This window comes from Mytilus trossulus, chromosome 7 (genome assembly GCF_036588685.1).
Source record: "Mytilus trossulus isolate FHL-02 chromosome 7, PNRI_Mtr1.1.1.hap1, whole genome shotgun sequence".
Taxonomy (NCBI): domain Eukaryota; kingdom Metazoa; phylum Mollusca; class Bivalvia; order Mytilida; family Mytilidae; genus Mytilus; species Mytilus trossulus.
In genome coordinates, this window is record NC_086379.1 from 14,785,050 (window position 1) to 14,803,177 (window position 18,128).

Below are 18,128 nucleotides of genomic sequence, written 5' to 3' on the forward strand. Positions count from 1 at the left end.
GACTGCACATTTTTACCCAAAAAAAATTACAAAAATATTTGATTAAACAATTTGCTAGTGTTTACGTAATAAAACATTTGATATAATACAGACTAACCACAACAATCAATGCTGATGTTTATAAATACTGATAATATACTGATATGTAAGTTACTGATTAATAAAGTTTTTTATCTCTATAGAGTCTATATGAGAGTATAAAGAATGAACCTTTCAAAATCCCAGAAGACGATGGCAATGATCTTATGCATACATTCTTCAATCCAGACAAAGAAGGCTGGCTATGGAAACAAGGTCAGTTGTTATAATTAGATATTAAATGTCATCTAAAGACTACAGTTACCAGTGTCAGATAAGGTATTTTCTAAATTTACCAGTGTCAAATACTATTTTAACTACAAATACCGATATCGAATTCTTCACAAATACTTCATACACTATTTATTCTGAAATCTTGGAGAAATCTATTTGTATCTATACATAGCTTTTCATTTTAGGAATTGTACCCAATGATAAGATAAAACACCCTGATAATGTTTTGGGAAATGTTTAGTGTTATTAAGATGAAGTACAGCTATAAAAGTCTTAATCCTTTTAATACATGGGTTATTTCCTAGTTCATCTTAAAATTTGTGGCTTGACTATCTCTTCCTATATTCTGTTTTTCATAAGATTGTTACACATTTTTTTTTAACCTGGACAATCTATGGTAAACATAAGGGAAAGTCCCCTTGATAAGTTTGTTTTCCTAATATCTTGTGAACATTAATAATTACATAATTATTAAAAAGATGTTTAGAAATTTTACTTGAATTAATCAGTTGTAAGAAGATAGATTAGGTTAAGTATTTTCATCATGAGTGAAAATCCAAGAAACCATCTCAACATATATACCAGATTTGCTTCCCCATCAATCTTTAAAACAAATTGACCTTAACCTTATGAATTATTAAACATAAATTTGAGACTCTTAGGAACAAATTATAAGAAATTAGGAAATTAGGACTTCATTTCAAATGAGACACTTTTATCAAGTGATTGTCATTCCTTATTTGTTAAACAAAAAAAGAAAAGATTTATCCTGATCTTATTTGTTTTGAATTAATAATTTCCTGGTGAAAATCATTATGATCATAATGGAGACTGAAAGTGTAAAAACAACCTTCTTACAGACGGGGAAAATAAATATTTATTGTACTTTTGTTAAAGTTCATCAATGTACGTATATCCTGAACTGTTGGCTTAAAATAGAAAAATATCTAAACAGGAAGTTAAATACATTATTCGTTTTTCAAATGAACACTCCTGAATCACTTTTCTTATAACCACAAATGTGTATGTAAAAGTACATATATTTGGATAGCATCCTCCTTGTTTAATTGCATATTTAAATGGGACTTTGTTATTGACTTAAATTGAAGCGGCATCTAATAAATATTGAATAGCTCACAACATCTAGGTTAAAATTTAAATTGGACTGACAAGAAAATTGATAAACTTTTGTATGAATTTTGATGTATAAAATCTATATCAAAGGTATGATAACAAAATGCTGATGGGGCGGGCGTATTTAATTTCCCATAAATATTCTCATCCCCCCTTTTCTTGACAATCTAAAAGTAATCTGAACAGGAGTTCATGAAAAGTTATTTCTTAAATAAAACATTTGTATGTTACAACTTTAAGTGTTTAAATATACAATTAATTTGCGCTTAACAAAATCAAATTGAACATGACAAATTAAGATAGAACAAAACAAAACAAAATCGATTTGAACAGTACAATTTATGCAATTAATTATTCAATACTAACACTGTGTTTAACAATCCTGCATGAGAAGATAGGTTAACAAGAGGGTTTGACTAAGAGCATGAGTTTATACAATCTCTGAAACAGTAGCCTCAGTCATTTGTTCAACTTTCAGCTTTGCCTCACAGGAATCTTAAATTTTATAAAGCTCATATTCAACTGTCTATAATCTACTCGAGATCATTAGCTGTGTTATGTCCGGATTTTCTATTTCTGTATGGCAGAGAGGATTGAACTATGTTTCAGAGATAGTAACATATATTATGAGCATGAGGAAAACTAACTACACTTAAAGACTAATAGTTGTTTTTAGGGGGCACCAATGTCAAAATTGTCAGTGACAAAGTCTTAAATAATCTACGATCAATGTCTGCTTGTATAAATGATAAAAAAAAGTTGTTATAGGGGGGCACCTGTGTCAAAAATATCATGGTTAAATCTTAAATAATCTTATGTTTTGGCAATTCTCAGTTATGCTTTATATATGTATATATATACATAAATAAGGTTTAGTTGAAATTTTTCTTAAATATAAGTGATGAAAACGTTTGAATTTCAAAAGAAGAGCAAAGTTAGGTTTTAAAAGTATTAGTATTTCTTATAAACTGTTTTGTGAACTTGGAGGATACCAAGGGGCTAAGATACAGCAACTTAAGGTGGTACCTAACACTACAGGGAGATAACTCTGTAAAATCAGCTAAATGTTTAAATTACGTTGTGTTGTGAAGGGAATATTAAGCTTCTCAATGATCAAAATTAATGTTTGTCAAACTGCTATATAACCAGTGCAATTTTTCTGATAAATTGATTGGTTCAGATATTTTGAAATTTTTATTTTTGTCAAAGGGTCAAAGTAAATACTTTTTCAAAATTTTATGAAAATTAAACGATCCAAATTTATTTTAGTGAAAGTGTTTGGTACCACCTTAAACAAAATGATAAAAATATATGATGGTACATGTATATGATCTAAGGTTCTAGAATATACAAGTATCCTGACAGTAAATTGAAATTTGAATGAATTCAACAATGGCTTTTGAAGATCTGCAAAAGTAGTACTTGGTACAATTAAATTTATTTTTACCATTAAAAACAGTAGAAACCTTGTGTAAGATCCAAATTTTCATACATGTAGCATAACATTTTAAGGAGTTTTGTCTGCAAAACAAAATATTCCCAGATTATGCAGATAATATTACCATGTTGTTCTTTTATCAGGAGGTAAGCTTAAGAGAGGTGTAAGTGGTGAATGACTTTTGACCTTTTGTTTTATTTTTGAACTTGTTCAGCTATTGCTGGGTATTACTGGGTTGCATGTTTTATAGTAGGAGTTTTGTTTTTAGCATGTTGTTATTTGAATTTTAACCTAAATCACCTGCATCTCACATTTTCATTAGATCTTAGAATAATTTTTGAAAAGGAGTTATTTGAATTTAATGGAGTACCATAACAATGTTGCATCATATGGGAACCAAGTTTATTATGATTGTCCCTGATTATTCCATGAAACTGAAATTAAATTTGTAATTGGTCCTCCCAACTCCAAGTTTTGCTTGCTTTTGCTTTTCATGATGGTGCAAAGTTGAATTTGAAATGGGTGAAAACTTCACAGTGTCCAAGAGCTTTCAAGTAATTAGTTATTTATTATTTTCTAGGCCGTTTTTTTTTATTTGTGTATGATAACTACTTACAGAAATTCAATTATGGAAATTTTTAATTTCCGAATTTTTCATATATTTTTAGAAGAATAACTTTTTTTTATGTTTTATGTTTTTACTGAAGTTGAATTTTATGAGCATGATAATTAAGTGATTATCTAAGAAGGGTTTTATCTGTATAACTATTTAGAATGTGCTGTGGTTCTTGAACAAAATGAAAGTCACTTTGTACCATATTGTGCAGTCTATAATTTCAGACTTTAATGAAAAAAGAAGATCAGATTATTCATTCTAAATTACTGTGTAATTCTGTACATACCAGTATATTTATCCTTCAAAATTCCAAAAGTTGTCTCTTGTTATTACATCCTGGAGACATTTTTTTCTGCAAATTTAGATTAGTATATTTATTTTTGATTGATTGATTGTTGGTTTCATATATATCAAGACCCAATTTTAACATCATACAGTTATAACAGCGTCCTTGTCCTATGTTTGTAATGTGGCACTCTTCACACACATCACACATGGTCCACAACTAAGCTTCCATCATCACATTCTACACTTTTTCAAGTTTATGTCATAGAAATAATATCAAACAAAATCAAAATTAGTACATTTGGTAATTTGGAGTATGTTAGATAAAAATTATGGTCAATATGATGTTTAATATATATCAGAACAAGTTGTTAAAAGTTGTTGTTGTATATCAACTATATTCCCTCAAAGGGAAGAAACTCTTGATGATAAGATGTGAAATAGATCTTCATCAAGGCTCATTGCTTTGACATGCTTAATCATATATGTCTTCATTTGTGAAATAAGTCACCACTGCCTGTAACAATGATATATCAAGTGAAAATAATAAATTTAAACCAGACTAAAAAACTGAAATTATTGAAGGTTTTATTTAGATGTATCGTGTTGCAAGTAATTTTTTTTCAATTTATTTATGTAATTTAGCATGTTGATGATATGGCAATCCAATTAAAAAACGATCTCTCATCGCTCCCGTTTTCTGATATGTCGTGTGGGCGATCTAACAAAAGCTGGTCACATGTGAGTGACCTCGAAGGTGTGTCTTTTTCGACCAATGAAATTGAGTCTTCGATGGTCTTGAAAGTTTATCTTAAGGTAAAGGGATGTAACTCATTTTATATACGAAGAAATCATCAGTCAAAATAATTCATAAACTTTTTTGATTGGCTTATTAATAGGTTGTCAACTCATTTGCATATCATTATAAATTCATAACCTCTAGTTCACTCACATGTGACCTCAAAGCGGGTTTCGTTAGATCTCCCAAGCAAAATATAAAAAAACAGGAGCGGTGAGAGATCGGTTTTTAATTAGATCGATGATATGGTGGAGGAAAATTAACCTTTAACTCACTAAACTCTTTAAAAAAGACAGATAGACTGTTGAGGTTTGACACCACTTTATACCATTAAGCATCGTGGTTGTAAATTATAAACACCATCTACCTTACAGGCTATTAAAACACAAATTCTTTGGAACACTTGAATGTGGATTCAGGTGGGGGTTCCAGGGTTTGAACCACCCTTTCAATTTTTATTAAATAGCTGGATCTGCCTCTGTAATCAAGTCATTAAAGTCAAGCATGATCACATGGTAAAATAAGAATGCATAATTAATCTTATTTATGAAGTTTTGCTAGCAAATTATTATGCAAGCACTCAACTGCTTAAACCTTCAAAAAAGTAACTTTTTTTTATCTTTGCATAACGGCAGTACTGCCAGTAGTGTATTATCAGTTAAGTTAAGCTTTTCCCTGCCACTGAAAGCTTCAATATATGCATTAATAAAAGGTATTTTCTCCCAAAAAAATAGTTGGGTGTATTTACATTTAAATTATAGACATTTGATTTTAAAAATTTTGTAGTAGTCATGTTGTGATGGATGATGTAAAACTCTGAGTCATTCTAAAGATACATTTTTTTCTATGTTTGATCAAATCCAAATCTTGATGCATCTAAAATATGCATGAAATTTAGATTTGCTTGTATTATTGCAATTTATCCATATTTAAACTCTTTTGCATAAAAATGATTAAAGATAGAAATAATGTGAAAGATTCTGTGTCCATTTTGAATTAACCTTGCATGTTAATATAAGAAAATGATAGATGTAGGTGCAGTGAAATTTGTATTGTCAATGGTATTGCAAGCTTTATATGATGGATGGATTATTGGAGAATTTATTTGTCTGTAGTTGTAATGCAATGTAAGAAAAAAAAGTTGTAATGCAATGTAAGAAAAAAAAGTCAAAAACTAAGTGTTGAAAAAGGATTACTGGAATTTTAATTTGGTAGACCATTAGATAATAATTGAAGATGATTTTATTTGTATTTTCAGGTGGGCGTGTAAAGAACTGGAAGAGGAGGTGGTTTATACTCAATGACAATTGTCTGTACTATTTCCAGTTTACAACCGTAAGTGATGGGGATGTCTGTCCGTCTGTGTTGCTTTTGTTTCTGCTTCTCCTCGTGAAGCGAATGATAGAACTTTGTGCCTCACAGAATCCTTATCATGATGTGCTTTTGCCCCAACCATGTCATATCAGGCCCGTAGCCAGGAATTTCCAAAGGGGGGTTCGTTTGACTCACAAACTCGACTTTAACAGTCACAATTCGAACAGAACATCGACTTTAACAGTGCTTATTTGTTTTCAAGGGGGGGGTTCACAGAACCCCCTGAACCCCCCCTGGCTACGGGTATGCATATCTTCAAAAATATTTTTTGAGATTTCCTTTAGATTGACATGGACTTTTCATATTTGTACACTTCATAGATATAAGAAAATGTGGTATGAGTGACAATGAGACAACTCTAGATCCAAGTCACAATTTGTAAAAGTAAACCACAAGGAGTCTTGGCTCTCAAGGAACGGCAAGCTATAAAGGGTCCAAAAAAATGATACACTTCAATACATATTTGTACCGGTAGTTGCTTTTCTTTTAAATCCCAAACCAAATTTTAATGATTTTTTAACAGAATGTTTATATAATGAAATTTTGCACCTATTAATTTTATTCTCTCTGATTTTTGTTTGAGTTTCACTTTGCAAATCTTGCACTGCAAGGGACAGGGTTATTATTTTGTGAGTTTTAGTGGCAGTAGATCTGCTACAGTTTTGAGTATTCCCTTAAAGGTTCTGAAGTCTAAACAATAACCTGTCTGTACTGAGTATTCTTTTTACAGTGTTAGGTATTGATCTGCTATCAGTTTTGGTCAAATCCTTTTGAATTTCTTCTTTAGCTTTTTACCAAAATATCATGCATTTTAATATGTTTCTAGGACAAAGAGCCTAAAGGAATTATACCTCTAGAGAATATTCAGGTCCGTGAGGTACCAACAGAGAAAGCTAACAAACCTAATTGTTTTGAGCTGTACACCCCAGTACAAGACATTATCAAAGCATGTAAAATGGACAAAGAAGGCAAAGTAGTAGAAGGTATATACAATATTCATCTTATAACTATCAACCATTTATTCACAAATTCTTTATTTTGCTCTTAATCCTTTGTTGCAGGCAATTAATTTTCATACGTATGACATATTGATGAAGTGAACAATTAAACCCTATGAAAAATAAGAAAGGTCATGTTAAGGTTTTGTGTATTGTATATGACTAAACAGAAACTGAAATGTCAAAAGCAGTCAGAAACAGACAAACAATTAGAAGATTCTTGATTTGGGACAGGTTTATGCGTTATAGATAGCATTAAACTCAACCTAAGCCCTATTCAGGGTTTTCGCCACCTCTTTCCCCAAAGCAATATATATTTTTCGCTACTTTATTATTTTTTTTCGCTAAGTAACATAAATATATACATGTAGTTGTTTGTTTAAAACTCTCCTTCCTTCTGTAAAAGTTATTTTTATTACAGTAAGAATTTGTAAACCAGCACATTAAAAAAACTTTCCTTAGTTGGGAATATTTTGGCAGTTTTGACTAAATTTTAATTTTGTGAAATGAAAATTAGGCAATGACATTGTAATGAAATTATAGTCTTTTTTGTTTGCAGTTAAGCATGTTTTATTAGATTATAAGTATCACCTCTATCCTTGTAGGTAAACATAGTGTTTACAGGATGTCTGCAGCCACTAAAGATGACAAAGATGAATGGATCAGATGTATTAAGTAAGTATTATCAGGGATTACAATATATTGACATTTTGTTGACCTGTTTTTCATTGGTCATTAAGATTTCAGTCTATTGCCACCCTACCAAGACATATTATGCTCACTTAAAGCTGACCAGTCTCTGTTCTTGTTCTTGAATGTACTAAAATGAGACACAACAGATGGTTATTTTCAAGTATTTTGTTTAACAAAGCTTGGGATCTATAATTTCTGTTTTTCACCTTGACAATTGCTTGAAGGTCACTAAAGCACACCCTACAGCATGTACAGCATGTTCAAGACAGCTTTTATTTGATCTGAATAGACTTTAAGAGAGACAACTTTTTAAAATCTTAATTTGTTGGTAATATTCAGTTTCTTCAATGCTTTTTAAGCATTATTGTGAAACAGAATTCATAGAATCTGTATTACTTAGTAACTTTAAATATATTTAGGAAAAAATTGGACAAAAATGCACAAGAATTTGTTTAGAGTTCTGACCTTTACAAGAGGTCAAACTGCAGTTAACTGTTAATTGCTTATTAAAATGGTGTATATTCTATTTCAGAGCCAGTATAAGTGAAAATCCATTCTATGACATGCTAGCAGCTAGGAGGAAGAAGGTGCTACACCAAAAATAGAAATGACGTCTTATGTATAAACACATGTATATAGTGTAAATATAGGTGTATTTATCTTACTCACAGTTGTATATCAGGTTTATTGTCCAGAAGCTTTTTTAAAGCTGAACTGTCATGTACAGCTTTTTGTAACAGCAACTATTCAAATCATTTTATAAACTTATGGGTAAAAAACTTGTATTCCATCATAATACAAGTTGCCTTCAAATTCTAATAAATTTTCATAAAAGGCCAAAATGTAAAAATAGATAAAGATTGTTTCAGGTTTCCTAGCTTTGTGATATATATTTACCCTGAGATTGTGCTAACATTTTTCGTAGTGTTTGTAAAAAAAAGGTCATTATTTTGGTAATAAGAAAAAAATACTACCACTTTTTTTTATATTCAAGCTAGAAAAAAAAATGCTTCCATATTATTTTAAAACTGAAATCTGGAACACACCTTTTTGTCATTCATACATTCTGAGTTAAAAAAGAATAACAGGGAAACTCAGGAATCAAGTTTTCATATATTGGTTATCTTATGTTTAGATGAATGTCATAAAAATTTTATCTTCATGGAAGAGTAAAACTATTTTTGAATACCTTAATTCCAATTATAACTTTTTTTTCAATCACTGCAGTTGTTTTATTTTTAATTATGTACATATAACTAGATTTAACCATGAATATTATATCATTATAATTGGAATTAAACACACAGACTCTTTTTTTAACTTCATTAGATAAAGAATGTCAGATTCTACCAACACACAAGAACAAGAAATGATTATTTAAAGAAACAAGTCGACCAATGCAATTGATTGCTATTCAGAATTTCGCTTAAGTCAGTTTTTTGTTTGTTTGTTTTTTTAAACATTTACCTGACTCATCATACTCATTGCAGAAATTTACATCTCACACGATGAAGTGGTAAAATCTGCTTCAAATTTTTAAAGTAGTTTTGTAGAGTGGTAGGACTTGTTGTATATAAGTTTCTGTGATTACTTTAATGTAGAGTCAAAGATTAAAAGTTGTGTAGATATTATTTATCAGGGTAACAAGCTCATAAAGCTCATTGTTAATTATCTTCAGTGGAAGCAATTTGCATTTTGAATCAATTATTTTGTGTAACTGGTCAGTTTAATATATATCGCAATCTGGTTTATATTTCTATTTGACTAAACCAAATTAAAAATATGTGATATAAGCTAATGCCTAAAAAAATGTCTTCATAGAATAGGGCCATGATAAAGCTTGATAGAAAATCTCACCAAAAACATTTGTTCATCACATTTAAAAAACATTGCAGTATTCATCTTAAGCATGGGAACTATAGAAAATTGTATATAATTTACTGTTAAGCTCATGAAAAGAGGAGAACTAACCATTTATTAAAGTAGACTAGTAAAAAAAACGGAAAATAGATATAGTATTCAAACTAGTATCAAAACCCATATAGTTAGTTTTTTAGATTTTCTGATTTTCATATGTTCCCGCTCCATTTCATTCAAGTATTAGCATGTCAATGATTTGCTCACAATGTAATATACTCATATATATAACCTAGTCATAGATGTAATATTATATATTGTGGAATTTTGTAAGCGTCTGTTTGTTGTAAGCTTTTATTATCTGATGAAAGTTTTTTGTGTGTATACAAATGAACTGTGTGAATATGTGTATGTTAGTATGTTGTGATGTGTAAATGTCTTGATTAAGAGAGAAATAAGTCTATTGAGTGAAAGTGAGCATTTGATAGTTTGTTGAAAAGTAAGTATGAATGTAAAATTGTAAGTGTATGTCATTGATACTAAGATTGTAAAAGATTGGTAGGAATATTTACATTTCAACAACATTATTTTAAAAATTTTAATAAAAATAAGCTAAATAAGAGGAAGTTTAAGTTACCTTTTTAAATTTTTGTATTAAGATTTCAACACAATATAAATATTGTTAGAAAACAAGTTTTTTCTTGATTTGGTGATTTACTGAAGAGTCATTTTAAAGTTTAAGACTTCGATAATAAAAAGCAGTTTGGGAATTTTTTAAATCTGTATAAAAAAGACTAAACGGTAAAAATGTATCAAAGGAGAAATTTTCCGTAATAAGTTTTAACTGACATAAATTAAGTATGAAAGTTACCAGTTCCAATTACAGGCCCGTAGCCAGGAATTTCCAAAGGGGGGTTCGTTGGACTCACAAACTCGACTTTAACAGTCACAATTGAACAGAACATTGACTTTAACAGTGCTTATTTGTTTTCAAGGGGGGGTTCAGACGAACCCCCCGAATCCCCCCTGGCTACAGGTATGAATTAAAAATATACAAAAGTTAAACAGTGTAGATCATTTCTTGAACAAAGGTAAATTATGACAAATATATGTGTATAGATGATTGTGCCAAGTCTTATTTGTGTATGAAAGGAAAAATACATGTTTTCATAAATGTGATAAAGTTTAGTAGTTGGAAAATAAGAGGTGAGAGTTACTGAATAAGAGATGTGTGTTCATTGTTTGTAAATGTGATACGTGTGCATTATACACAACAGAGGGTTTAATTTAATTATAACATGGATATTATAATTGTTGTATTTTGTTTTAACTGTACTCAAGTATGAATAAATGATTAGTTATGCACCAGAAGTTAAAAATTAAAGAACAGACCTGTGTTGACATTATATGTTGAGATCATAACATTTCTGTATAAATCAAGGTCTGTTTTTCTAAGGAATAAAACTTTTGTGGTGTTTTTGCATATAGAATAATCTGCATAATTAGACTAAATCTAGAAAATTCTTAAAAAAGAAAAATGAAACATTTAATAAAATCAACCCCAAAAAACTTGCACAAATTGGCTTTAAAAAATAGAACTTTTAATGGTAGTACTCAATAACTGTAGCCACTCACAAGATATCATTATTTCATTTCATTTGTGTATTTTGATTAACCATGTTCAGATATAGTGAAATAACATTACACAAATATTAACAATCATTTTCATTTTAATTTAATTGTAGTAGTAGTATAATTTTAAGGCATAATTCATTATTGTTTGGATTTTATTTAATTTTTATCAGTCATAATAGATGGACACTCATATATCAGGGAATAAGTATAAAGATATATGTCATTATTCTCTCAATTTTATTTTATTTTATAACAAACAGTAAATGGAGAAATCAAATAAGTATACAAATAATAAAGAAAATTGAAATGTTATGCAAATGTAATCATGAAAAATAAAGATGTTCCAATCTTAATTTTATGTGATTTTGTATTCCCATTGATTAAATGTTGTCTTGCACCAGAAGAAAACTTTCTTTCTTGTTTAGTTTTCCTGACCCATGTGTGCTTTTGTTGTCAATTGGCCTCGGTCATCTATTCAGTCTGATAAAAGCCAGCCAGGTCTGAGTGCTGGCTTAAGTCACAAATGTAAGTAGACAGTTGGTGCGGTCTTTAGTCAGACTACCATGCGTCTTTACATAGACAATTTACATTTTCATCTTTTCTACTTAAACCATTACCCGGTAGTCGTTTTGAAACCAAAAATGACAGGAAAAATGCATGAAAAGTGCTTTGTACATATTTGTTATCAATTTCCAATGAAAAGACCTATATGACTGCAAGAGGCATTCTTTGATTCAGATCTGCCAATTTTGAATGACTATCAGGTGGCGGTAATGTTGACACATAAATTATTATAAGATTGTCAATGAAACAACTATTTACCAAGTTGCATTACTATCGGTATAAATATATAGTAAAGAAAATGTGCATTGATTTCCAACTCTCAACAAAAGAACAAATGACATACTAGTAGAAGTTAACAACTATAGGTCACCATACAGCCTTCAACAATGAGCAAAGCAAATTGACAATTGACAATCACTTAGAGTAGTTTAAGGTCAGATTTTAAATCTGTTAATATCTTTTTGTTTTGGTTTAACAACTTCTCGTGTAATTCAAGGTCACATTTTAATTCTGGTTTTATCTTTTCATTCTGGTTGACAAACTTTTTCTATTCAACCAATATATTATGCATTCCTCATTTTCACAATAGTAGCAACAGTTTAAATTCATGAACAATATTGTTAGTTTATGTCTCGGATACAACTCTCCTTTTAACTGAATTCCATTCAATTTCTTCATTTATTAATAATACTGCAGGCGGGTAATTCATTTTGTACTGATCCACCTCTAGTTTTGGTAAACAAGAGTGCACACTGAAATGTCTGGCATTCTTTACTTACCATTGATATTATGTTTATAGTCCTAAATACTGTGGATTCATTTATATTCGTTGGACACCAATTTTCGTGGATTTCGTGGGTACAGGAGAACCACGAATTCAAATGTTCAACGAAATACAAATTTTGCAAAGGAATGAGCTCAGAATTTGCCAAAACCACGAAATTAGATCTCCACGAATATGTAAGTTTTCCTCAAACCACGAAAATTGGTACCCACGAAAATAAATGAATCCACAGTATAAAGCTTTACTACAACTATCCCAGCAATTGAACATGATAGAAGAAAATGAGGTAAAATTCAGATGAACCAAACTGAAAATACATGTACACCTTACATTCATTCAAATATAGTTGACCTATTACACATTGAAGAAACAAACTAAACCAAGAAAACTTTACATTGATCAATGAACCATGAAACTGAGACCAAGGTCATATGAACATGAAATATAGTTTACATTTTGCTTATAGTATTTTAGAAACAAACTCTATCAGGAAAAAGATTGACAAATGAACCAAGAAATTGAGGTCATGGTCAGATGATAAGTCAGTTATAGTTAACCTATTGCCAAAAGTATTAGAAAAACAAGAATGTGTCCAAAGTACACGGATGCCCCACTCGCACTATCATTTTCCATGTTCAATGGACCGTGAAAATTGGTAAAAAATATAATAAGGCATAAAAATTAGAATGATCATATCACAGGGAACATGTGTACTAAGTTTCAAGTTGATTAGACCTCAGCTTCATCAAAAACTACCTGGACCAAAAAAATTAACCTGAAACTAGCACTTCCATTTTCTATGTTCAGTGGACTGTGAAATTGGGGTCAAAAGTTTAATTTGGCTCTAAAATTAGAAAGATCATATCATAAGTAACATGTGTACCAAGTTTAAAGATGATTGGACTTCAGCTTCATCAAAAACTACCTTGACCCAAAACTTTAACCTGAAGCGGGACAGACGGACGAACAAACAGACGGACAGACGGACGAATGAACTAACGAACAGACGAACGGACGCACAGACCAGAAAACATAATGCCCCTCTACCATGGTAGGTGGGGCATAAAAACAGACAAAAAACAAAAAAATAACTTTGAGAAATGAAGCATAAAATTGAGGTTAAGGTCATATAAAACATACCAGACTGACATGTATATCTTAAAATATTTTTATACACCAAATATATTTGACCTCTTGCATACTGTATTAAAACAGACCAAAACACAAAAACTTAACTATAACCAAGTAATGAGGTAAAGGTCCAATCACACCTGCCAGATGGACATGTACACCGTGCAATCACCCCATTCACTAAATAGAGTAGACATGTCGCATACAGTATAGAATAAAAGACCAAAACACAAAAACTTACCTTTATACAACTGAACCATGAAAAACGAATCAGTCAGATGACACATGCCAGTTGGACATGTACAAATTACAAATTTTCCATAAACCAAATAGAGGTGACCTATGGCTTATAGTATCTGAGATATTGACTTAACCATGAAAAACTATACTTTGTTCACTGACCCATGAAATGAGGTCGTGGGCAAGTGAAAACTGTCTGAGGGGCATGAGAACCTTGCAAGGTACACACATACCAAATATAGTTATCATATTACTCTAATAAAAACTTAAAAATACTTTACTTACTTTCCTTTTCAAGAAGACACTGAACCATGAAAATGAGGTGAAGGACAATGGAAAGACAGAAACCTCATAACATAAGTCACATACAAATGTATATACAAAGCATGAAGGCTTCAGGTCTTTTAACTTCTGAAATATTAAGTCTTTAGGGGGTTAGCTAAAGCTGCCACAGCGGTTGGATCACTATCCCTGTCCAGCTTTCTGTGACAAAAGTTGCAGGCTCCACAATAAAACTAATGAAAAGTAGTATATTTTTGTTATTGTAAAGGAATATGTCTTTTCATCACTTGTCAGGGATTTGTATCATCAGGAATGCTGTCTCTCTGAAGTTACTGATAAATACTTAGATCCTACACTAAATGATCAGGCTGCAATTTTAATTATTACCCTCTGCTGTTGTTTTTTTATATTATTTGGTTGTTATCTCTTTGACACATTCCCCATTTCCATTCTCAATTTTATTAGATCCTACACTAAATGATCAGACTGCAATTTCAATTAATACCAAATCCAAATTTGGTCGAGTATGGAATATATATCTGTCACTATTTTTTTTATTTTGACATCAAACATCCCCACCAACTCCCTAGCACATCATCACGTAAAAGATAGTCAGAGGTATTAATGTTAACATAATCAGTGGAGCATGGTAATTAGGCCAAAACAGACCTACCCTATATAGCTTGTTGTTCTGTGTGAGCCAATTCTCTGTGTTGAAGAGAATGGTTTACTTATACAAATTATGACTTGGATGGAGAGTTGACTCATTGCCACATCTTCTTATATCTATGGTTGTCTATCACTGTAGATAATTCACAACTCCCTCTCCCCTTTTTGAATTTAACCGCATAAACAAGAGGCTGTCAGAGTGTCAGCAAACCAGATTTTTAACATTTATATGTGTCCTTGCATTTTTCAATATCACAAGGATCATAACTCCTGTCCTTGCATTTTTCAATATCACAAGGATCATAACTCCTGTCCTTGCATTTTCAATATCACAAGGATCATAACTCCTGTCCTTGCAATTTTCAATATCACAAGGATCATAACTCCTGTCCTTGCATTATCAATATCACAAGGATCATAACTCCTGTCCTTGCATTTTTCAATATCACAAGGATCATAACTCCTGTCCTTGCATTTTTAATATCACAAGGATCATAACTCCTGTCCTTGTATTTTTCAATATCACAAGGATCATAACTCCTGTCCTTGCATTTTCAATATCACAAGGATCATAACTCCTGTCCTTGCATTTTCAATATCACAAGGATCATAACTCCTGTCCTTGCATTTTTCAATATCACAAGGATCATAACTCCTGTCCTTGCATTTTTCAATATCACAAGGATCATAACTCCTAAAGGGTGAATATGCAAATCATCAATATTGAACTTGATCTCAATTTTGTTATCAGTAACAAAGTATTAAAATTTGAAAAGCTTTGGTTAAACGGTTCCTGAGTTACAGCACAAAGAGGACTAGAAAAACCATTTTTCAATCTCTTTAAGAACCATAACTCCTGAAGGGTGAAAGTGGAAATCAATATAGAACTTGACCTCCATTTTACTGTCAGTAACAACAAATTTGAAAAGCTTTGGTTAAACGGTTCATGAATAAATGCAGTCACTCTTTGGCAGCCACCTGTCGTATATCCCCAAATCAATAACCAATTTATACTTAGTAAATCTGGTTAATTACACACAATAAGAATTTTATGATTTTATTTATATATATTTCACTCTGAATTCATGATAAATTCTTGATAACATTCATCTATCAACCATTAATTTTATACAATTATTATTGCAATTCTTAATAAATACAATAAATATCTCTTAGTCAAAAACAAGCAAGATAAATAAATCAATTACTGGTACTCCCTTCTGTAAAATCAAATTGAATCATCCTGCTATTATAAAATTGTAATGGCTGACTATAGGCTATAAAGTGTAGGATGAAATCATCCATTTAAAGTTTTTCTAATACAAACAGGTTCAGGCATGCATTTCACAGACTTGTACAATTTATTACCTGTGATCATTTGCACCTGGTTTAGGTTGTACCTTTTCTGAAATGCAGGCCTGTTCCTATGTAATATGTTAAAATAAAAATTTCGAAATTGTTTTTCTTATCAACCAAAAAAAAAATACAGTACATTTATTATAAATTTCACCCTTTTTTTATCTGACAGTAAAATACAATTTCAGAATTTTCAATTTTAATACAAGTTTTATTGGTTTTCATTCATTGTTTAACTAAAAGTTTTGAGATGAATGACTAGGAACTTCTTAATTATTTTTTGTACAGAATATAAGAAAGAAAATTGACATGTGGATTTTTCATTGCAGGATAAATTAAATAGCTTAATAAAAAAACAACCTAGCAACAACAATCTAACATGATGGAATCTAATGAAATATTTTTAAATATTGATGAATTCTTTGCATTCAGTTGTCATTGAACAACAGGAAGGCACTTTCAGATGTCCTAGTGTATGTTCCACACTGATGAAGGGATTCAAATAAAACTGAATCTATTGGTTGCAATTTATTAATTCACAATTTAGAGGAAAGAAGGATTTTACACAAAGGAGCAATTTATACAGGAAATGTAATTTAAAATTTATCTTTGATAATCAAAACAACTTATATAAAAGAATTTGGTAAATCTTTCCAACTATAAATTTACTTTTTCTTTGGTTAGGATAAAAACCTGCTAGAAATAGCATGATAAACAGTTTATAGGATAATCAAATCATTCTCTTACTCACAAAAAGTTAAAATTGTGGCTTGCAGCTAATATTTTATGGTACACAAATGGGTAAATCATACAGATAATGCTATTTAATGTATCAAATGATATGAAATAATGTATGGAGATAGATGAACTGTGATTATGTATGGATGTATTATGAAATTATATATATAAAATGAAAATGTTCATACATCATATTTCAGAGGCATACATGTAATTCCTTGGCACGTTTCAGTATGCCATTAAAACTTTGCAAATCAATATTTTCATCTAATGATACTACTTGAAGTATTCTGTAAGCTTTTATTCTATATAAAATCTGCATACAAAGTTCATTTCATTTTTAATAATAAAAAAAATTACATACAAATATCATTTTTTTTTAAAGACATAAAGTCAGGAAGTTGTAATATTCAACTTTTTGAAATCCATTAAATTTAGTTTTAAAAAAAATTCATCATATCAGAAAACAATTTAATATTCTTGATTTATTGAAAAAAAAGTTACAAAATTGCAGGTAAAATTTATGTAAAAAAAATTGCATCGAACTTCCAAGATCTCCACCAATGTGTACAAACATTCTGACTCATCACCACTTTCAATCATTACAGGGATTTAGATAAGGAATACCAGTATAAACAACTCTCTCTCTCACTACGATTAAACAGTATAAACAACTCTCTCTCTCACTACGATTAAACAGACAACAAACATAAAACTGAAAGACTCAACCAAAATAGTATATATCAACCTTATACAATTAAGTATTTTACCACTGTACTTAAAAAAGTTAGTAAATTGTCCAGTGACAAATATTTCAAACATATTCAGGACATGGGAATGGTGAAAAATGATCATAACTTTTGATGATGTATGTCATTGGGGAAAAAGCAAATGAATAAATTATTAACACAAATTTAATCAAGAATTCATGTGTTCATACCTAAGCCTATTATCATAGTATGAATTTACAATAAATGGAAGTAAGGAAATATGGAATATATTACACAATGATTAGCTTATGGTTAAGTCAATTCCATCTATTTATTTAATCATTCCTGATAATATATCTAAACAAATAAACAAAGGAATTAAGTAGTTCTTGTCAAAAAGGTTACACAACAGAAGAGAGTTCTTGCAATCTGACTGTAGGTGAATAATAGTGGGACATGTTTTTACTGTATTTCTAATTAAATATCAAACATTCAAGATAAACAGAGCAGAAA

The 18,128-nt window shown here is 30.3% G+C and overlaps 1 protein-coding gene across 2 annotated transcripts in view; it reads left to right on the forward strand.

Annotated features, from left to right (window-relative positions):
- The window catches only part of LOC134724672 (cytohesin-1-like), a 31,334-nt gene extending 22,835 nt beyond the window's left edge, over positions 1-8,499 (forward strand). For both annotated transcript variants that reach the window (XM_063587842.1, XM_063587841.1), the window contains 5 exons: positions 183-294; positions 5,843-5,919; positions 6,785-6,941; positions 7,562-7,631; positions 8,182-8,499. In XM_063587842.1, coding sequence (XP_063443912.1) covers positions 183-294; positions 5,843-5,919; positions 6,785-6,941; positions 7,562-7,631; positions 8,182-8,254 — 489 coding nt within the window. In that variant the 3' untranslated portion in view covers positions 8,255-8,499. The remainder of the gene's footprint in view (positions 1-182; positions 295-5,842; positions 5,920-6,784; positions 6,942-7,561; positions 7,632-8,181) is intronic.
- The last annotated feature ends 9,629 nt before the right edge of the window (positions 8,500-18,128 follow it).